The sequence below is a fragment of the Eschrichtius robustus genome, chromosome 6, assembly GCF_028021215.1.
Source record: "Eschrichtius robustus isolate mEscRob2 chromosome 6, mEscRob2.pri, whole genome shotgun sequence".
In the NCBI taxonomy this organism is placed as follows: Eukaryota; Metazoa; Chordata; class Mammalia; order Artiodactyla; family Eschrichtiidae; genus Eschrichtius; species Eschrichtius robustus.
In genome coordinates this window covers 134,535,362-134,557,914 of record NC_090829.1, presented here as the reverse complement: position 1 = coordinate 134,557,914, position 22,553 = coordinate 134,535,362, and the positions used below count along the sequence as shown (strand labels likewise).

The 22,553-nt window shown below is 46.1% G+C and overlaps 1 protein-coding gene across 1 annotated transcript in view; it reads right to left on the bottom strand.

Moving 5' to 3' along the window:
* HUNK (hormonally up-regulated Neu-associated kinase) overlaps positions 1–22,553 on the bottom strand; it is a 105,768-nt gene that overhangs the window by 10,163 nt on the left and 73,052 nt on the right. Inside the window, exons 6-9 of the mRNA XM_068545755.1 lie at positions 15,945–16,080; positions 10,655–10,817; positions 6,701–6,784; positions 1,794–1,841 (exon numbers count right to left, since the gene is read on the bottom strand). Of these exons, the coding sequence (XP_068401856.1) occupies positions 1,794–1,841; positions 6,701–6,784; positions 10,655–10,817; positions 15,945–16,080 (431 nt within the window). The remainder of the gene's footprint in view (positions 1–1,793; positions 1,842–6,700; positions 6,785–10,654; positions 10,818–15,944; positions 16,081–22,553) is intronic.

The following is a 22,553-nucleotide window of genomic DNA, read 5'->3' as shown; positions in this document are numbered from 1 at the left end:
GGGTCTCCTCTGCCCCCTCATGTTCAGTCCGCACCCCCAAGGCAGATCCAAGAGGAGACCGCAAGCAAGCCCCACACAAAACAGCTTCTTGTTTTCTTTCAACCACGTTCCAACCACCACACATGTGCGTGGACATTTACAAAGCTGGACACTTTGAAAATGTGACCCCTTAAAGGGTTATCTACCCAAGACTCTTTGGATGTCGTGGATTGTTTGATGGAGGAGAGGGAGAAACCAGTGAGTGAGGATCCACTGGGCTACGTGAGGGAGGCGTCTGCAGGCTCGGCAGCCGGGCCGGGGAGTAGCGGGGAGCCAGTCCTCAGCTTCTGAGATCTGAGCTCCAGGGCGTGGGTCCCCTTAGACTCTTCCCTGCGACTCCAGGCTCCTGGCTCCAAAGAGCCACAGCCCTCCCCCTGCCTTTCCCGTTTTGCTCCTGAAGGTATGGCCAGGTGACCTTCAGCAAGTCACTTCCCCTCGAGGGACGGGCCTCCCCATCTACAACCAAAAGGGTGGGTCCTTCCTAAGCTCTTCGGTTATAAAAATGAACCCCCACATCTCGCCTGCTTCACTGTCTGAAAGGCAAAGGCATTCATTCAACTAGGACAGATGCGGCCACGCCTCCTGGGGCCACCCCCTCAGCCCCGCACCCCCGGGGCTGCAGGAGGAAGTGCTGCCCAGTGGGGCCACCTGCCCCTCGCGCAGTGCAGAACTGACCACAGAGTGTCAGTGATGGCACAGCGGAGGGGCCAGGGGACTGGAGGCGAGTAAAGCTGTCCTCTTTGAGGAGCCTTCAAGTCCGCTCAGCGCGGGCTTTCTGGAGCCTGGTGTCCCCTTGATGATGAGACAACCTCACCTGGCCGTTTGGAACATCAGAACCAGGTGCGGATCGTGGACACCTGGGATGGCCCAGGGGCCCAGGTGTTGTCTGCTGGTTGCTTTTGGTTCCTTGCTGCCCATGCCATAAGGGAAAGCCACAGAGGCCTGATTTTGCCATAGGAAACAAGCAACTGAGTTGAGAAAAAAGAGGGCTTGGTTCATAAATTAGGCCACTGAGCCGGGAAGCCCTGGACTGTTGTAAACCCCACTTCTTTACAGGTAGAAACACGAACGCATAGCCAAGCGTGTAGTTTTAGCGAGACAGTAAAAAAATGGTCAACTACGCATAGACAGCACTGATCTGATCTGAGGGATTCTGACAAATCCACTTACAACAGGATTCTGCACGGTGGAATTCAGGACAGGATGGAGGCGGGCAGGGTCCAGAGCCCTGGGCAGAGATCTGCCAACCTTCAGGGTCATATGTGACAGTTACAACAGGATTCTGCATGTTGGAATTTAGGACAGGATGGAGGTGTGCAGCGTCCAGAGCCCTGGGCAGAGGTCTGCCAACCTTCAGGGTCATATGCGATGGTTACTTTCACGTGTCAAGTTGGCTAAGCCAGGGTACCCCGTGTCTAGTCAAACACCAGTCTAGATGCTGCGGTGAAGGTATATGGTAGATATGACTGCCGTTTAAATGGGTAGGCTTTGAGTAAAGCAGATTAGCCTCTACAGTCTGGGTGGGCCTCGTGCAATCAGTTAAAGGCCTTAAGAGAAAAAGACTGAGGTGTCCTGAGGAAGAAGGGATTCTGCCTCCAGAAGACATGGGGATGAAGCTGAAACATCAGTCCTTCCCTGGGTGTCCAAGCATCACACACACACACACACACACACACACACACACACACACACCCCATTGGTTCTGTTTCTCTGGAGAACTCTGACTAATCCAGCATAACCCCCTAAGTTCTTACCTGCACAGCGTGAAATTCGAGGTCTCTTGTCCAGGTGCCCAGGGAGGCCTGTAAAAAGCAGCATTTTTCAACAATTCAAGAAGCTGCACTTGCTGTTTATTTCCTAAACTCTACCCCCTCCCACTTGCAGCTCCGGTTGAGGATTCTCCATTTCAAAGTTTATAGACAAGAAACCAAACTGTCACGGAAGCAGGCAGCAGATGTCCTAATGCCTGCCCTGGATAGATTTTCTAGGCAAGATTTTTATTGAAGTCTAGGACACGTAACACAGAGGTGCTCCGATGATGAGTAAGGAGTTCAATACGTTTCCTCAAACAGCAAAAACACATCGAAATGGCACCCTGATCAAGACACAGAACCCAGCTGGCACCTGGAAGTCCCTCGTTCCCAGCATCCTCTCCCTGTCCCCAAAGGAACCACTGTTCTGATTTCTAACAATTCAGCTTGACCTGATTCCATACTTGATTTTAAAACTTGGTACAGATTTTAAAATGACACAAAGAAAAATCATTGTAATATTTTACCTTTAAACTTAGAGTCCCCGTTATGGGTTTAATTTTATTCCCCCCAAATTCATATGTTGGAGTCCTAACCCCCAGACCTCAGAATGTGGCCTTACTTGAAGACAGGGTCAGGACAGGCCCGTCACATCCTCTTTGAAGCTTGGGGGAGGGGGGAGTGTGAAAGTTTGCTCTCCTTTGCCTTTGAGAAGAAGGAGTGTTGGTGTTACCTTGACAGAGGTAAGCAAGTTAAGATGAGGTCATCAGGGTGCGTTCTAGTGCAATGTGACTGGTATTCTAATAGAAAGGGGGAAATTGGTCACACACACACACACACAACGCCATGTGAAGATGAAGGCAGAGATCAGGGTGATGCTTCTACAAGCCAAAGAATGCCAAAGATTGCCAGCAGCCACCAGAAGCTAGGAGGCATGAAAGATTCTCCCTCACGGCCCTCAGAGGGAACCAAGCCTGAAGACACCTCGACCTTGGACTTCTGGCCTCCAGAACTGGGAGACAATACACTTCTGTTGTTTAAGCCACTCAGTTTGTGGGACTTTGTTACGGCAGCCCTAGCAAACTAACACAGTCCCTCCGCCACCTTTTGCACAACTTTTCTTCCAAAACTGCAATGTTACTTTGACACTACAGAGAAGCCCTCCTAGTTCTAACTTGCATTTTGCTACAAATTAGCATTATTCTTCAAGACTAAACAAACTTGGCTCCTGGCTCTCTACAGCTTTAATAAGCCAGTTTAGAAATGATGACTGCTCTGCCACCACCCCCATGGTCCCCCAGGGCCTCTGTCTTAGGAAAAGGAGTCTCTGGGGCACAAGCCTAAGGTGAGACAAGTGTCCCACTTTTCCAGACACAATCTCTGCCTGTTACAGGAAGAAGAGGGGGAGAAAGTGGTAAAGTCATAAAATGACGGCACTGTAGTCCCAAGAGGGAAGTTTTTTCCACTTAATTCAGCTCCTCTGTCTCCTTGGAGAAAAAGAACCAGGATCGAGAAGAAGAAAGAGACCATCACTTGCCCTCAATGCCCGGACATGGCCCCGGAGCCGCTCCCCAGCCAGCTTGTGTACAACCTTGAACTTCATTCCACGGCTCCGGCTCACAACACCTCCCTCCCCTGCCACTTGGCCGCTTCTCCTCCTGGACCAGCTGATGGCAACTGGGAAGAGCCCCACAGAGGCTCTGAGTGGGCTTTACCTGGAAAATCTGGCTTCTTTCAGACTTTCTCAACACTTTTTCTAACTGGCCCCATTCCACTTTCTAGGTTCCAACAGAGAGGAGTTGCATCATCTAGTCAGAGCCTGTAATTTAATTAGCACAAGTATCGCCGCAGTTTGGAGAAAACAAATGGATCACAGAAAATTGAAATGCTGTCTTCCCATTAGCGTTCCTATTGAAACCCTAACCATTAAATATTTCGACAAATGTTTTAAAATGCTTACTATGTGTTTTCCGGGCCAAATGAAATAATCAGCTGAGAATAATAATCTGGATGAAAAAAAGAGGCCCCTTTCCCATCGCGGTTCTGACACTTAACACACAAGCAGGGTCGGGTACGAGGGCAACCAAGGACATGGGCGTCAGCCAGGTGGCTTAGAGGCTGCCTAGGCCACACACATAGGGGCATGCGGTACATCTAAGTTTCTGTTATTACCTGAGGCCCTAAACAGTCAAACCAAGAGGCAGGGGAGCCTACCAGTGAATTCAGTATCCCCTGGACCCCAGCCGAGGTACCCAACCTCCCTGCAAGTGACTGTAAGAGGTCCCTCCCTGCCACAGGGCATGGCCATCAGGTGATGAAAATTCGACTTGCACGCTATGGTGCAGGTGGTCCCCTACTTTCTAGGTGTCCCACCTGGAATGTTCGACCTTCCCCAGATGCTGGCCCAATTCTATTTTCTGAGACTTGGGCCAAGGTCCACTTGATTATTTCATTTGCTCATTTAGCAAATATTTATTGAGCCTCCACTGGGTGCCAGGCATTGTGTAGGCTCTAGGGACATGGTGAGGAGCAAAAGTGACACCATCCCTGCTCTTAAGGAACTCGCAGTCCAGAGTGGGGAAGAGATGATAATCAAATAATCCCTGAACAGACAGAACCCTGCCAATGGGACAAGCCCCAGGAAGCAGAATGTGTGTGACAGTGTTTACTGGAGGGATGCAACCCAGTGGCAGAGGTCAGAGAACGGCAGGGGTCCACGAGGACATGACCCTGCCGTGGGATCTGAAGATACACATTAACTCAGCAGAGAGGGGTGGGGAGAACATTCTGGAAGAGAGAACAGGGTGTGCCCAGCCCTGGCAGCCAAGAGAGCACAGAGTCTCAAGGCCCATGGGACTGAGCACAAAGCAAGAAGCAGGGCTGTGTGTGGGGCCCGGGAGACAAGGCTGGAGGAGCTGGCAAAGGCAGCTCAATCCGGGACGTGGTGGCCACGTCACAGAGTTTGCCTTCCAGGTTAAGGAAGCCTTTGAAGGTTTCAAGCGGGGAAGTGACATGGTCTGACTTGAGTGTGAATCGCTCGCTCTGGCCGGTGTGTGGACAGAGCGCCAGGTAGTCACGGGGAAGGAGCGGGACCAGTTAGGAAGGAGGCTGCCGCTGAGGTCCACGTAAGAGGTGATGGTGGCTAGGATGGGGCGGATGGAGAGTGGAGGGGTTGGAGAGCTTCAGCAGTCAAACCAGCAGAACTTGGCGACAGACTGGCTCTCGGGGTGAGGGAAAGGAATACAAAGGCCTTCCGGGTTTCTGCCCTGTACTGAGGGTGGGGCTGCCATTTGGAGACAGAAAATAGGGGCCAGGGGTGGGGGGAGATGGGGGAAGAGAGGTGGGGCTGGTTCCAGGTGTGCTGGATTTGAGACGCCTTCATTCACGCAACAGAAGGTTCAGTAAGCAACTGGCCGGAGGGGTGTGGAGCTCAGGGGAGTCTGGCCCTACACCGTCTCTGCTCTCCCGCTCCCAGCCCTAGAAGCCATGCGTGTGCTTCCCGCCCAGCCCCAGTGCGCGCCCCCCCGCTGCCCCTCCAAAAGCTCATCTCCGTCCTCATCATGCTGGTTGCCTCACAGCCAGTCTCAGAGGAAGGAGGCCTGCAGCCTGGGGTCAAGGCTAGGGCTCACCCTGGCTGCTCTGAATGCATGCCCTTCCCCACCCATCGCTGGAGTTCCTTCCTCTGCCTCCCGGCCCACCTGCTCCCCAGCCCTTCTTCACTGCCAGCGGCATCGACGGAGAGATCTATGCTCACGGTCCTCACTCCCCCAAACCCACGCAATCTCCTTTCTGCCTTCTCCACCTCCTCCAGGACGAGAAACTGCCCAGCTGTCACAACTGACTGCCTTATACTTGACCTTTCCCATGTCCTCCCTGACATCCTTCCCTCCTGGGTCTCCGGCTGCCCCGTTATCTTCGCTAGTTCTCTGTCATCAGCGTCTCCTTTTCTCTGCCTCCTTAAATTGTGCCATCCCCCAGGCTGTCGAGATTGACCAGCCTCGCCCTCCTCCTACGGCCACCCCACGCTACCCCAGCCTCGATGCTCAGGGGTGGCTGCATTTACATGCGGTGCCCGGCAGCTCAGCAACCCCGTCACCTGCGTCACTGGGTTGGCCTGGGCTGTGTCCCACTTGCTTTCTGCTGCCGCCATGGAGCACAGCCCAGCTCGTTCCATATTCCATGGAAAATCACTGAGAAGACAGGGGAGCCCCACTGGACAAAACAGCGAATGAGGAGTCCTGGTGGGGGGACCCTTACCCTGTGCTCCAGGCCTTGGATCTCGAGTTCCCAGGCACAGTCTCTTAACAAGCATGTATTTGGGGTCCAAATTTGGGACAATATGATACCAGTTTTTACTCTGAAATCAAAGAATCTTGGTATTTTCTCTCAGGTACATTCTAGGTAGCATCAAGTCACCAGGGACAGCTGACTGGAAAGGCTTTTGCTCCAGATACTTTTTCCTGTTCCTCACTGTACTTTGTTCTCCTGATGCCAAGTGTTACATACACTTATATTTTTCAGCACCTCGTTTTTACCTTTTGGAGATCTGACAGCGGATCCAACCTTGATTCCACTGGGAACCATTCAGGGAGTTTTAAAAAATACTGACCCCCGACCTCATTGGGGATCAAGAATGGATCGATGGAATCAGTCTGAGGTACGGCCTGGGCATCCAGATGTTACAATGCTCCTCAAGGATTCCACTATGTGGCCACAGCTGAGAACCATAGTCTAGAGACTGAACGATGGTGGCCCCGCTGTAAACCATTTCTCAAAGGCTCAGTTAAGTAAGTATTTGTCTTTGGCTACTTCTGTGTCCCACAATAATTGGTTTCCTTTACCCCTTTCCCCCCAGAATGGAAATCCACTCTTCCTAAGAGATCCTGGGGTTTTCTCTGGGGGCCACTCACCTCATAGGGCTCCTTGGTGGGCCTGCACTTTTCTATCTGGTAGAGCTGGGTCTTGTAACAGACGCTGTCCTGGATGTCGGATTTCTACCAGAGGAGAAGAGAAAAAAAGCCTGGCTTAACTCACAGGAAATAGAAATGTCCATTAAGCATTCATTAATTTTTAAACCAGCGCTTGGCTGAGAAAGGGCAGAAAGTGGTTGGCAAGGCACTTAATTGCAGTGCAAAGCCTCATCCAAGGACGGAGTGTGGGGAGAGCCCGGGACCCAGAATCAGGTGACCTATTTCTGTTCCTGGCTCTGCCAGGAAAGGGCCAGGTGACCCTGGGCACATCACTGCTTCTTGCTGGGCCTCAGTCCTTTCATCTGTGCGATGAAGACCACTCTAAGACATGAAAGCAGAGACCAAGTATGTGAGCTGGGGAGAATACCTTATTTTAATGAATTACTGAATGGGATACAGATGTTGCTTATTTAAAAACAGCCCTAAAATGGATAAATAACAAGGACCTACTGTACAGCACAGGGAGCTAGATTTAATATCCTGTAATAACCTATAATGGAAAATAATCTGGAAAAGAATATATATATATAGGTATAACTGAATCACTTTGCTGTACACCTGAAACTAACACAACACTGTACATCAACTATACTTCAATTAAAAAAAAAAAAAGCCCTAGTTCCTGCCCCCTGCCCCAATAAATGTCACAGCAATTCATAATACAGCTTAAAGAAGAAGACAGATAACCACACCTAAGATGATCTAGGGGCACTATTTAGGTGCAGTCCTCTCTGGCGACAGGTGAAAGTAAATGACTGATTAATTTTTCAGCCAACAAATATTCACAGAATGCCTTTACAGGCTCTCCAAATTAAAATCCACGCTTCTAGGTTTTAGAAAGAGGAAACAAGAATCAAGGGATAAGGGGAGAAATGACAAATGATTAAGTTACAATATTTTACTTTTTAGTTCACTAGTTTTGCTTTCAAAATTATACACGGCTGTTAGTAATTGGTTAATGATAGTCAAAACTGGAACAGTGCATAGGTGCAATTAAATTAGCCTTGTGTGGAAATTACTGAGTGGACCAGCTATGGCTGTCTGTGGGGAATAATTCATTCTTAAAAGCAGCCACCCACCTAGACACTGGTTCTCACACCACCTATGTCCTATGATTTAAGGTTTAAGGGTGAAACAGACAATAACATAAAAAAGAACCTTCTCCAGTTAGAACTAAGTTAGTTGAGTTTCCAGGGAACTTCTCAGTAGACAAAACCACAGAGATTTGCAACACTGCACCATTTGTAACCCTGATGCTGGGCAAACACAGCAGATGGCAAGACATCCAGAGAAGGCAAGACACGCCCTGAGAGCTTCATACAAATGTCTCTTACTTGGGATGAGCCGCATGATTAAGAGTGTGAGTAACCAAAGTTTGCATATGTAGATGTGGAGGCAGACATAAGAAAGAAACTAGGGCTTCCCTGGTGGCGCAGTGGTTAGGAATCCACCTGCCAATGCAGGGGACGTGGGTTTGAGCCCTGGTCTGGGAAGATCCCACATGCCGCAGAGCAACTAAGCCCATGCGCCACAACTACTGAGCCTGCGCTCTAGAGCCTGCGAGCCACAACTACTAAAGCCCGCATGCCTACAGCCCGTGTTTCGCAGTAAGAGAAGCCCTCACACCGCAACGAAGAGTAGCCCCCACTCGCCGCAACTAGAGAAAGCTCGTGTGTAGCAACGAAGACCCAACACAGACAAAAATTAAAAATATAATTTAAATAAGGAAAGAAACTATTTTAAAAACAAAAGCCCCTCTATCTTATTGATCAGTATCCAGAAAACTGGTTCTGCCAAAAGAAGAATGTTTGAATCTGCTAGCTTACTCAGGAAAGTAGAAATGTCATCCTTTAAATATGTGAAATCATAAACTTTACAGTCAGTTTCATGGAAACATTTTTCAAAACTAATTTTTGAACAACATTCATCATTTCAAAAAGAAAATCAGCGTGTGACCCTCCTCTGTTCCTTTTACTTGAGAACTACTTGTCCCTAGCATGGTGGTTCCTAAATGGTGTGACCTTGAGCCCATATGAGTGAAAAAAGTTGTTAGCAGGCATCTACGATTTGTGTGCATTTATTTATAAATTATAAGCATGTACTGTACTAACATATGTACATTATAAAATAGGCAATAAAATAGGAATTTAAAAGGATAAGATAAGAAAGAAATATAGGACATATGGTCTTCTTATAAAAGAGAAATGAGAAATGGCTTCAAGTCTAACATGTCTTTTAAGCTCATCATCATAGGTGAACAGAGGACCTCTGTTCCCTGGTGTGAGAGAATTTCTTAATCCCTCCTATCACATAATAAAATGATATAAATAACATACTATGTATCAAAGGTCTCGTCTTTCTGAACTCCACTTCTCTCCTGCAGTAGCTTTCCTGTGACCGTGACACTGGCTCTGAAATCCAGCTGCATATCTGTTCCCTTCTGAAGTTTCGTCCCATCACTGCTTCTGGAGCACGTTTTTTTTCCCCATAAAACATTGCTCTTATTTTTAAATGCCTTTTACTATAACGTTTCTTCTCATGTACATCATTCCTTTGGTGGCTCACCAACAAAAAAAGTTGTTCTGTGGATAATTTCCTGTTGAAGCCAAATCTAGGAAATACCCTAAGCTGAATCAGCTTAGAAACATCTATACTTTTGTTCCATTGTTTAACAAATCTCCCGTCAAGCTTCTTCATCTATTCGGCAATGTTTTCTAGATGTCTCCCAAATCCATTTGCTAATAAGAGACACATTCTGATCATGCTGTCTTCTGGGCATCATTTTGGTCATTTTCTCCCTCATCAGGGAGAATATCATTTCCCCAACTATCGGTGAATTTTCATCTTTAGCTTTAACGTAGAAACCTCATAAAAGGTTTGTAAGCCTATTGTTTAGTGGAATTTTGTGGGATATTGGGCTATCACATGACTTTAAATAGCACCGCAAAACTCTAGAAGTTCTTCTTTATGTTCTGGATTCTAAATGTCTTCCTAACAGTGATGACCCCATACGACCTGATCTCAAGGTGCCATATAGGCAAGGTGAAGATCATCCTTCAGGAATGGGTATGAAATCAAATTTCAGATGGGCTTCCTGACAGTTCCAAATTTCTCTGGCTGACTTCCTGTTAGATCTGGTCAGTCCTCACCGTTCTGAGTAGGAGAAACAGAAGGAGAGATATGCACAATCCATCTGCCTGTGATCCACTTTTCTTTGCAGAATTCTTTTTTAACCATTGTCCATTTGGAAAGAGTTGATTTCGTCAAAACTAGATACTGAAGCATGTAAATTCCCTCACCCAGGCATGTATGAACTTCATGAGGCAGAAGGATGAAGGTGACCAAAGCATGAGGGTACCATGGCCCAACACAGGCTCCCAGCTCTACCTCCTTCATCTTCAACACACGCGACACCTGGACTATCTGATGCCCAGACTGAGTGAAGGGGCCAAGGTTTCACTTTTGTTTTCTAGAGAAGTAAATGTAAATAGTGGCTTTCTCATCTACCACGCTTTAGAGGTGAATGCTTGAGGGGCTCTGCTCCCCAACTTTTATGATTACACAAGCCCCAGTGCGTCTAAGTGGGGACCCCAAGGAGCCAAGAGAAACAGAGCCAAAAAGGCAACAAGAAGCTGAAAGGAAAAGAGGCTTGAATCTCTCACGAGCCTGCCCAGAGCTTAACTCTGTGGGAGAATATTTTTAAAACACCTCAGATAAAAAGCGCTCCCTGAGAAGCAGGTTTTGCTACTATTTTATCCCACCTTCAGGAAACTCAGCCTCACATCAGTTTCAATTAACAGCTCAGACCAAGTGTCAGTAACTGGGAAACATTTCAAATGTCAGAGCTCGTTCTTCCACAGAGAGCAGAGAAAACCACCGCGGGGCTCCACTCACCCCTGACAAATAGCGCTCGAGCTTCTTGTTTAAGAGGAAGTAGATGGCAAGGATGTGGCAGGCGCGGTTGGAGAGCACGGTGTTGATCACGTCGCTGTTCTTGTAGCCCAGCTTCTCCGTCATGTGCAGCACCACACTCGGACTCAGGTCTTCCAGGGAAATCCTGCGGGGCAGAGGGACACAGAGCCAGTCACTTCTCCACCGTCGCTGAGAGGCTCCAGGGCCTCCTTAGCGATGGTCACAAACATGACAGCACAGAAACCGCCCCCCCAGCACACACACGGGCCCCCTCAGGGACAATCAGTCCATGCATACACTCATTCATTCACTTGACTTTTTATTATGAAAAGTTACATATACAGAAAAGTAAAGGGAATAGTCTAATAGCCTATGTGTGTACCCAATTCCTGGTTGAACCAATTGTTAACACTTTGCCTTGCTTTCTTTCTTCCTTCCTTCCTCCATCTCTCCCTCCCTTCCTTTCTTTCCTAAAGTATTTTAAATCACAAACATCATGACATCTTTTTTCCTAAACACCTCGACCTGCATCTTTAAAAACCAAGGACATCTCCTGTAGAACCACAATACCATCAACACAGCCAACAAAATTTTAGTAATCTCTTAATATTCTCTGATATCTAGAATATATTCAAATTTCCCCAATTGTCCCAAATTTCTTTACAATTTGACATTTTTTCCTTAAAATGTATTTATTGGAGATGGGGTGGAGCCCACACTTAGGCTGGGTGGAAGCTGAGTTGGGAAAGGAGGGTATTCAGGAGCCAACCCAGAGAGTGTTTAAAGGAACAATGTGAGTTCACAAGTTCACAAATAGGGGATTTGGGGCTCAGCTGTAAAGTAAAGTGCTCTCAGAGGACAGGTTAAAGCTTCTACACAGGAGTATTATGAAGATAAACTCCTTGGGATAAAATGCCAAAGAAATGAATGCCAGGCATTCATTTAACCACTCATTCACTCATTTCGTTCATTCAACAAGTCCCTACCTCATGGAGTTTACATTCCAGTGGGGAAGAGAGAAAATAAATTCATTTATTCTTCATGACAGTCTTATGAGTAGGTACCGTTACTATCCCCATTTTACAGGTGGAGAAACTGAGGCCCACAACAGGGAAGTAACTTGCACAGGGACACATAGGCAAGAAGTGGCAGCTATGGGGAACACAAAAACAGACTGAGGGGCATAGAGAGTATGTGTGTTGGTAGTGGAGGTGTGTCATCAGAGAGAACGTGCTACAGTCCTTAAGACAGATGCAAATACAGTACTCTGTGAGCGGAAGGCGAGCACATCTGGCTAGAGAGCTCTGTAACCACCGCCAAAGAGTCTGAAGACATTTCTGGTGGAACCTCAGAACCATAACACTAGGAAAAACCACACAGTATAACCCCATAATGGTGCAGAAGAGGAAACCGACTTGCCAAGTTCACAGGCCCGTTAGTAGGGGCAGCAAGGGCAGACCTAGGTCTGTTGACCATTGTAACCTAGGTCAGCTCTCCCTCTATTTGGCTAAGTGCCGTCCAAAGAAAAGGTGCCCAAAAAACCACAAAATCTGCCTTCCTCACTCCTGTTGGCTACAAAATCACAAATTCTAGAAAGCAGGTTGGAGTATGGTTGGTGTGATTAATGGTTAAAAATAATAACGTTTGTTTAAAAAGGATACAATTACGTGAAGATTGCCACAAGCACTTAACACAGAAAGCACAACTGTTTGAAACTATCTGGTAACAACCACGTGCCAGCAGCCCTGCCCTAGGTCAATGACACCACTGCCGCTTGACCTCACTCCTGGCCAATGAGATCACTGCCCTGACATTGGCCAATCAGACCACAGCCTCATGGCCTCACCTCCCAGCCAATCAGATCATGATTTTTGTGACCCTCCCCCCCACCCCTGGCCAATCACCCACAGCTACACACGGATGGCCCCGCCCCCTACCAGGAGCAGGCCCTGGAAGGGAGGGTGCCCTGGGTGTGGGGGGCCACCAGGGTGGGGCTGGGGGTGGAGGAGAGAGGAGGAAAGTGAGCAGGGGGGGACACCCGGTCTCCGCCCTTTGTACCCGCTGTCTTCCAAAACAGGTGAACTCTGCCAAACGTAGACTGTGGACTGGCTCTTGACTGAGAGTAATATTTTAAACATTTTCAATAAGCAATGCATGTATTTAGTGCTCTCCTGTATCAGTTGTTGAACCTGTGTTATCTCTCCAAGTTTCTTTCTTTTTTTTTAATTTTATTTTTTTTATACAGCAGGTTCTTATTAGTTATCCATTTTATACATATTAGTGTATATATGTCAATCCCAATCTCCCAGTTCATCCCACCACCAACCCCTCCCCCCCACCACTTTCCCCCCTTGGTGGATAAAGAAGATGTGGCACATATATACAATGGAATAGTACTCAGCCATAAAAAGGAACGAAATTGGGTCATTTGTAGAGACGTGGATGAATCTAGAGACTGTCATACAGAGTGAAGTAAGTCAGAAAGAGAAAAACAAATATCATATATTAACGCATATATGTGGAAACGAGAAAAATGGTACAGATGAACTGGTTTGCAGGGCAGAAATTGAGACACAGATGTAGAGAACAAACGTATCCCTCCAAGTTTTGATGATATAGACAATGGTAAAAAATGTTCCAGAACACTAGGTATAATTTTGAGTAAATCTGCACTAAATCCAATTTTATTCCACTTTGGTCTAATTCTGTCCTGTGAACCAATGACCTGCTTTCCCTCCCACTCATCTCCAGAGCTAACTGGAGGTGTGGGAGAGTGTCCAGGCCCAGGCAGGACAGGAAGGAGGTAGCCAAGGTCGGCTCTAAAAAAAGTGTCTGCTCCCAGAACAGGGAGGGGAGCCTGGCACACAGCAGACATCTGTGACTGACTGGCATGAACATTTATCATAAAGAGTTTACATTTAAAGACATTTTCCTCTTGCGTCTTGGGGATATCAACCTGGAGGCCCAAATGAATTAACAGAAGGCTTTACAGAAGAGTGATATAAAACACAGGACCTTTTTTTTCTCTCTTTCCCAGACGTAAAACATTGACAACATCTAAAATAATTAAATCTGGGGCTATGAATGTCGGGAAGCTATAAAATAGACTTCATAAAGAAAATATTCCTTTCCCTGGTCACATGTTCTTACTCCCTTCATCTGTGTGCTGGTAAAACCAGAAAAATAATCATCAAAAGCACTTTTTTTTTTTTGCATCATATATTTTTCATAATAAAGACTGTAAATAACACGTGTCTTTCCCAATAGTTGAGATTTCTGGTTTTATTACTTAAAAACTGGACATTGATTTGCCTCGAGTATAAAATGAGTAACGAATCTTACCTAAACAGAAGATATTGAGCTGCTGTTTTCCTTAATATACAAGCTCTTAACCATTTTTACAATCTACCCAACTAGATCATGTGCAGCCTTTATTGCTTTTGACCAAGTCCAAATGCAAAAATGACCAATCTGGCAAAGCCAGTATAGGTTACTAGAATTTAAGTTTTAATCTACAAAAGCCTGTTTATAAGCTACAAAATGAGATGCCTGGGCCTGAATCCTTGTGAGTGAAGATGTGGTCAGCAAGCAGGGGGGTGGGGGGAGGACTGTATTTTTAACAGTGGCTTCACTTCCTTTAACAGCTGCTGCATTGAGTGGATTGATTCTGCTCATTTAGACCATGATTACATTAGGTTAATGACTCATTTGGCTGCCACCAGCGCCTCCTCCTTTACAGAGAGCACACCTGGGCGTGCCAGGCAGCGTGAGCCCTGGTGATGAGGCACGGCCCCTCGGCTTTGCTTTCCGTCTCACACTGGGCTAATATTCCCGGTGTCTATTTCAGGTACTAGCCCAAATCGAGCCAGCACTGGAAACCAGCAGTCTATTTCCAGGTTCCCTTGGTAACCTAAGTAACCTAGACTTTGTTTACATTACCTCCCACAAGTCAAACGCTAGAATTGTAGATGACAGCTATCTATGGCCATGGCGAGTGCAAATGTGGCCCAGTAGCCAGGAGGCGGGTCCCGGCACTGTCCACCCACACCCCCTGAAGTTCTTATAGAACTTCCTCCCCAAGACGGAGCTCTGCCTGCCCATCTCATTTGGAGAAGTCAGTGCTGCAACTTTCATAAGTCTTGGTGGATGTTTCCAGACCTTCCTGGGCATTTTGAAGATATGATCACAGAGGACACCTCTTCCCTGCCCTGTCAGTGCTCTACTGTCCCGCTTCATCCGTGGCTCTCTTGTCTTCATCTGAGCTTCAGATCTAGAATGCACAGCCCACTCTAGGTCTGAAGGAAGAAGGACTCAAGGTAGGTCCCAGTCCTGGGGGGTATTGGACCCATAGGTCCTCACGTTGGCTCTAAAGTCACCAAGGGGGAGGGTCCTCATTCCCCCACTCGGGCTAGTTAACAATATGTCAAATGAGTAGGGAAAAGTACAAGGAAATGTTTTCCTGTACTTGTTTTCAAATCTGTACTCGATACCCACGCATGGGGACATGTGGGCCATCATGAGGTGTCCCTCAGTGATACCCAAGGACTCCTGTGGACTCCTGCCTGTAAGCCTTCCCTAAAAACTCCTCCTCACGGAAGTGGCACGGGGAGACACGGCCTGAAGCAAAGGACTCCTAGTCTTGACTTTTCTTTCTGCCCCCAACATTTCAGGGCAGGGGACTTCCGGCTGAAACAAACATCAGAGCAAAGAAGTGGCAGAAGAGGAGCCCGGGGGGATGGTTTGAAAAGGGAGAGAGGCGATTCCCCTGGATTCCACCCGATGCCGACAGGAGAGCTCTTGAGTGGAACACACACACACACACACACACACAAACGCAAACAGATACACTCACAGACACACTCAAACACAAACAGATACACTCACAGACACACTCAAACACAAACATACACACACACACACACACACTCACTCAGGTCATAGCTAATCTACACGGTCCCTTGCTGTGAATTAGAAAGAGGTGCTGCTCTGGAAAAACGCAGGCCCGCAGGAGCAGGTTTGATAAGGGGAGTGCGGCCTGATTTCAGCGCCCGCACGCCCTCCGCCGGGCGCCCCCTGCAGGGCGCGCTCTGCACAGCCACACGGGCCGGCCCCGCCTACCCTCCCTCTTGTGTGCGGAGTGGGGAAGGGCAGCTAAGAGAAGGCGTGGCCTTTCCTCGAATCACGTGTAGCTTCCTCTCCAGAACTATTCAGGGGCTCGTAAGACAGGCCCCATCTTGCCCGAGGAGGAGTCCCTCTGTGTGCACTTGATTACCTGTTGGGATAGGTGACATTGCATGGCACTTTGCCCATGTAATTCTCATTAAGCCAGCGATTCGCCAGTGCTTGCTGGATATTGGGCCTCTTCACAGGATCTGGTTCCAGGAGAGAACGCAGGAAGTTCACGGCTCCTGTAAGGGCATTCAGCAGAGAACACGCATGTGTTACAGGCTGAAGGAAGACCCAGGGCAGGGGACCCACCACACCTCCTGAGCCACTGCTGATCTATTTTCTGGATCTCTGGGTGTCATAAGTCAAAGAGTTTAAGATATCTGTCCAAGAGGTGCACCTGGAACACGGTAGAGCACGAACCAGTGCGGGTCTCCCCACATCCTGTACTTCCCCAAACCACCTGTGGTCTTATCTTATGGTCCACCGCTGTGGTTTCTTCTCTGGTCCACTGCTAAAGGTGAGCCAAAGAGGGATGAAAGAAAGTAAAAAGACAGTGCTTGATCTCAAGGTAGGTTTTGAGGAATATATATATATTATTATATATATAATATAATTATATATTTATATATTATATATATACAAATTCTTTTCAGATTCTTTTCTCTTTATAGGTTATTACCAAATACTGAGTATAGTTCCCTGTGCTATACATGCATCCTTTAAGATTATAACAATGGAGACAACTACACAACATGGGAAAATACGTTTATAATGCACATGAAGGTCACAGGCTCCAAAATTGTTCAGCAGGAGAATATGCAGGTCCTCATATGGACAAGGAATGCCAGGGATTCCTTCAAAATGAAGATGGTCTGTCTTGCTTGAGTTTTGGGACCAGGATATTTTCTTATTTATACTCATTTTATGAAGCATTGTGATATTCTCCTTGCAAGAGAAAAAAATACTCTTTTATGTAGCTTTCTACATGATATCCAATTTCCAATATACCAAGTAATAGATTCCGGAAAATAATCTTAATTTGCTTGGTCACCAAACTTTTCTATCTTCTCTCCAAAGCTATTTTTCAGTTTTCTAAGACAATCTAACTTTTCAGTGATAAGTCATAAAAATTCTCACTTTCTCACAGGCTTTAGTTGTCATTTCAAAAACTGTCCTTTACAGAATGATGGGTGTTACTGTCAACCATTTTTCACGGGGTAAAAATGAAGCCATCAAAGAAGGAGCTAACTCTGATGCCAGAATCAACCCAAAAGAAATAACCTTTGCTAGTTCAGGACCCCAGGTAACCTCTTCAGGTGGGTTCCCACACAGTTGATGAGGTCACCAGAAGGTCATTTCCCTTTGAGAACGTTGTGGGTAAAAATATATGGGTAGATGCCAGAACAGTCAATGAGATACATTTACTATTCTAAGGTTTATAGCTGGGTCTCCAAATAAAACTTTTCTAAAATGTTCTTCAATGCTCTGAAAAGCAAGTGGGGCTCCAAAAGAGGGGTTCCTCTTGTTGGAACCTCTATCTATCTCCCTTCTCTCACCTCCCCTATATTGTAAGATCATTTATATTTGCTTTATCAGGGGCATCTATTGGTCAAAGAAAAAAAGATGTGAGCTTAATGAGTTGAAACGGGGAGGCTATTCAGTAAACGATGTTCCGCTTACAGACATCTCTGTTGCTTACCCTCAAAGGACCTGAACAGCAACCCAGGCTTTCTCAGAGTATGATTAACCAGAAGAGCTAAGAACAGACTGGATGCGTGTTTTTGTTCTATTTTCAGAACAAGCGCTCTGCGCCTTCACAAATTGCTGATGAGCACGAGTAATTTTAGTTCAGATCTCTACTGGTGAATTTTCTTTCTGTGGACATCACAAATATTGCCTTCCTATCCAAAAAGGACTTTGAAAACATCCTTAGAGCTCTTTGAAGTTTGTGTTAGGGTCTTGACTATCCCTCTGACTCATGAGCAAAAGGGATTAAAATATTCTCCACTGTCCTGGAAAGCCATGGGGGGCACAGCCATGCGTCCCAGCCCGTCTTCTAAGCCAGCGCTTGGGGTCTCCACGCGGGCTCAAGCATAGGGATGGCCCGCACAGGGCGCGCTCCCTCTCTGTGCTCCATGTCACAGAAGGTACACACTCTTCCGGTGCAAAACCTGTTACCTCCACGAGCTGCAGCTTTCCAAAGTCTGGACTGGCTTGTGTGAGCTCCTGACCCTGTGCCTAGAGAAAGAGCCACAGGAGACAGATGAAGCCATCAAACTTTTTGCTCCAGTGCAGCCCATGGGATGCCAGCTGGGGTCTCCCACACCTGAAGCTCCTTCCTCATCACCTCCCAGGAGAAAGCAGCAACAACAATTATTTGACAGTCGAGGCTTCTCAGAAATCTTTTTTTTCATATATATGTATGTGTGTGTATATATATATATATACACACACACACACACACACATATATAAAAATATACGTATTCTTTTTCACTCTTTTTCATTATAGGTTATATACAAGGTACTGAATATAATTCCCTGTGCTATACAGTAGGGCCTTGTTGTTTATCTATTTTATATATAGTACTATGTATCTGTTAATCCCAAATTCCAAATTTATCTCCCCCCACCACTGCCCTTCCCTTTTGGTAACCGTAAGTTTGTTTCCTCTGCCTGTGAGTCTATTTCTGTTTTGTAAATAAGTTCATTTAAATCATTTTTCTTAGATTCCATATATAAGTGATATCATATACTTGTCTTTCTCTGTCTGAGTAACTTCACTTAGTATGACAATCTCTAGGTCCATCCAAGTTGCTGCAAATGGCATTATTTCATTCTTTTTTTATGGCTGAGTAATATTCCATTGTACATATATACTACATCTTCTTTATCCATTCATCTGTTGCTGGACATTTAGGGTGCTTCTGTGTCTTGGCTATCGTAAATAGTGCTGCTGTAAACAGTGGGGTGCACATATCTTTTCGAACTAGAGTTTTCTCCAGATATATGTCCAGGAGTGGGATTGCTGGATCATATGGTAATTCTATTTTAGTTTTTTAAGAAACCTCCATACTGTTTTCCATAGTGGCTGCACCAATTTACATTCCCACCAACAATGTAGGAGGGTTCCTTTTTCTCCACACCCTCTCCAGCATTTATTATTTGTAGGCTTTTTGATGGTGGCCATTCTGACCAGTGTGAGGTGATATGTCATTGTAGTTTTGATTTGCATTTCTCTAATAATTAGCGATGTTGAGCATCTTTTCATGTGCCTGTTGGCCATCTCAGAAATCTTAACTGGCATTGGCTCAACCCTCACAAATGCTAACACCCCACCTTCAGCATCACTTCAGTGACTTCATGGTGCAAAACCCTCTAGGTCTGAACTGAGTGTCTGGAATGTATTCTAAGTGCCATCATTGAGGTGTAGTGATGAAAAGGTAAACGTGAAAGCCATGAAAGGCATTCACAACTCTGTGATGTACAAGCACCAACAAGCAGAAAGAGAAACTGTCTAGAAGCCAGAATTGGCAAGATCCCAACAGCTTAAGCTTTCAGACTACGTGGTGGAGAAGAGAGGCAATCTTCAAAAGCGTGCAGAATGCACTCACAAGGGCAATAACACTGTGCTCTTTTTCAGCTCAAATTTGGCAAAAATTATTCCAACTTAGTCTTAAAAAAGAGTGCTATTACACAACAGACGTGGAAAGATCATTACAAGCATGAATGATAGGGGACTACCCTGGTGGCACAGTGGTTAAGACTCCGCGCTCCCAATGCAGGGGGCCCGGGTTTGATCCCTGGTCAGGGAACTAGATCCCACATGCATGCCACACCTAAGAGTTCGCATGCTGCAACTAAGGAGCCCACGTGCCACAACGAAGGAGCCCGCCTGCCGCAACTGAGACCCAGCGCAACCAAATAAATATTCTCAAAAAAAGGATGAATGATAGAATCATCAAATTAATAAAAGATGTGTTAGTGAGACACAATAAAATGCCATATCCTCAATTTGGACGTTTCAATTTTGATACCACTCAAAACATGAGGACAACAGATAAAACCACCAAATCTGGGGTGGGGAGGGGAGCGGAGGCATCTTATACTGAATAACATAAAGAAAGATAGGGAAGCAACCCAGTATAGTAGGGAAGTTCAGGTTTGGGGGTCAAGCAGGTGCAAATTAAAAACCAGAGAAGCTATATGACCTCACCGAGACTCAGTTTCCTCCTTAATAAATTGGGAATAATAGAACTTACCTTACAGAGTTGTTTTGAGAACAGGAGGTACTATGAAAAGCACTTACCGATGGCCATTCAGTAAATGGCAGCTACTCTTGTTACTGTAAGCTAGTATTCTGGGATGTAAACAAGGCAGTATCATACAGTATCACAAATGAAGGTGGGCCAGGCACGGTAGAAGGGAGAAGTGGTAAACTCGGGGTGCAAAGAACAAAGGGTTGGAGAAGCAGGGGGCTGATGGAAGGGCAGTGGCTGATCCCCAAAACTGAAGTCATTCCCTCTGTAAACAAGATGACCTGAGCTTCCTCAGCAGCTGGGGCACAGCTCTGGGCCCTACCACATCGAGCCAGATCCCGTATCTGAGTAGTCAAATGAATCTATGGGCTGCCTTCCCAGGCCACACACTTTAACACAAGTGCCAGAGACTTAGATTCCCTGAGCAACTACTATGTGCCAACGCTATGTTTGGTACCTGGCACAAAGGGTTAAAGCCCAAGATGAGCAGATATACACATATCCCAATGGTAAAAGAATAAAAGGGGGAGGGCAATGTCCAAATTCCTTAATTGTAAAATCAGATATAGAAATGCACTTCATGCTTGTTCATGCCTCACCAGTCAAGACCACAACATCCTGTAGGAATGTGAAGATCTTTAACAAGCACACACAGAGCTTAAGGCCAAAGTCAAAACTGTCTGCTCAGCGCAGGAGCTACGTGAGGTTGGACCCCAACTCCAGGGATGCTGACATTGCTTGGAACATTTCTAATTTTTCTTCTGTGGAATTTCCTTTGGACTTTTTTTTTTTTTGTTAACATTTTCAGGGGTGCAACTTTTACTTCTTTAAGGGTAAATTTAATTGTCACAATCAGAAGACACTTAGAGCCTAGCCTACTAAGGCCAGATAATAGTATTGGGGGTAAAAACAAGTTTGGTTCAGAAGTAATGAGACTGATTTCCTCGTGCTCTTACTCTACCTTTCCTTGCCCTGCTGCCCGACCCTCCTCAGTGACGATGGCAGGGACCACTGCCCACCCCCCACCCCCGCTCCTCCTCCTACAGCCTGTGGCTCACACTAATAATGCTGTTTGGTCAACGGATATTTCTGGCTTTCTGCCTTCCAGATATATGGTAGGGTTGCACTTCCTCAGTTCCTTTAGCTGGGTGAAGCCATGTGACATGTTTTAGAAAGTTAGGAGTTATGAGTGGAATGCTGGTGGAAGATTTCACTGCTGACATGAGACCTTCTAGATTTCTCTGTCCCTCTGAACGGATCAGATACATTTGAGATTGTGGCTGCCCCATTGGTCTGGGACCCTGACTAACTAGAATGAGCAGAACCCTTTGACCTTTGATCCAACTCTCCATAGACATAAAGCAGGAATGAGAAATGAATCTTTGTTGAATTCCCTGGTGGTCCAGTGGTTAGGACTCTGTGCTTCCAATGCAGGGGGCACGGGCTCAATCCCTGGTCGGGGAGCTAAGATCCCGCCTGCCACATGGCGTGACCAAAAAAAAAAAAAGAGAGAATCTTTGTTGTCTTATGCCACCGAGATCTGGGGGCTGTTTGTTACTGCAGCATACCCTGGGCTATCCTGACTAATACAGTGAGAAGCAGCTCCAGCTCTTTAGGGTTTCACTGGGATTCAAAGTGAACACTGTCTGCTTTTTCCAGGCATGAGGATACAAACAACCTCCTATTGTTCTTTGTATTGGGCCACTTAGGACAAAACAGGCTCTGAATCATAAGAGGAACTTCAGAATCACTCTGAAAGATGGCAGTACTTATGACTATATAACCCTTAAAGAGACTACCTTGAAAGATTGAATTTATTTATAAACATTAAGTCTTTTTTGTTACCACAATGAGGTATCATTAGACTCCTATCAGAATGGCTAAAATAAAAGGTAGTGAGAGTATCAGATGCTGGCAAGGATGCAGAGAAACTGGATCACTCACACATTGCTAGAGAGAATGCCAAGTGGTACAGCCACTCAGAACAGGAGTGTAACAGTTCCTTACAAACCAAATATGTGCTTACTATACAACCCAGCGATTTCACTCCTAGGCATTCATCTCAGAGAAATGAAAACATGTTCACACAAAAACCTGTATATGAATGTTGACAGCAGATTTATTCATAGTAGCTGGAAACTGGAAACAACCCAATGTCCTTCAACGGGTGAATATTTACACTATGGTATATCTATACCATGGACTACTACTCAGCAAGAAAAAGGTACAAAGGATTGATACGTGCAACAACTTAGACGGATCCCAAAGGAATTATGCTGAGTGACAAAAAGTGATATATATAAATATGCAGCATTTTTGAAAGGACACATGGTAGAGTTGGAGAACAGGTTAGTGGTTGCCAGGGGTTAATTAGGAGGCAGGGAGTTGGCTGTGGCTACAGAAGGGTAGGACGAGGAATCCTGGTCATGGGACTGTTCCCTATCTTGACTGTGT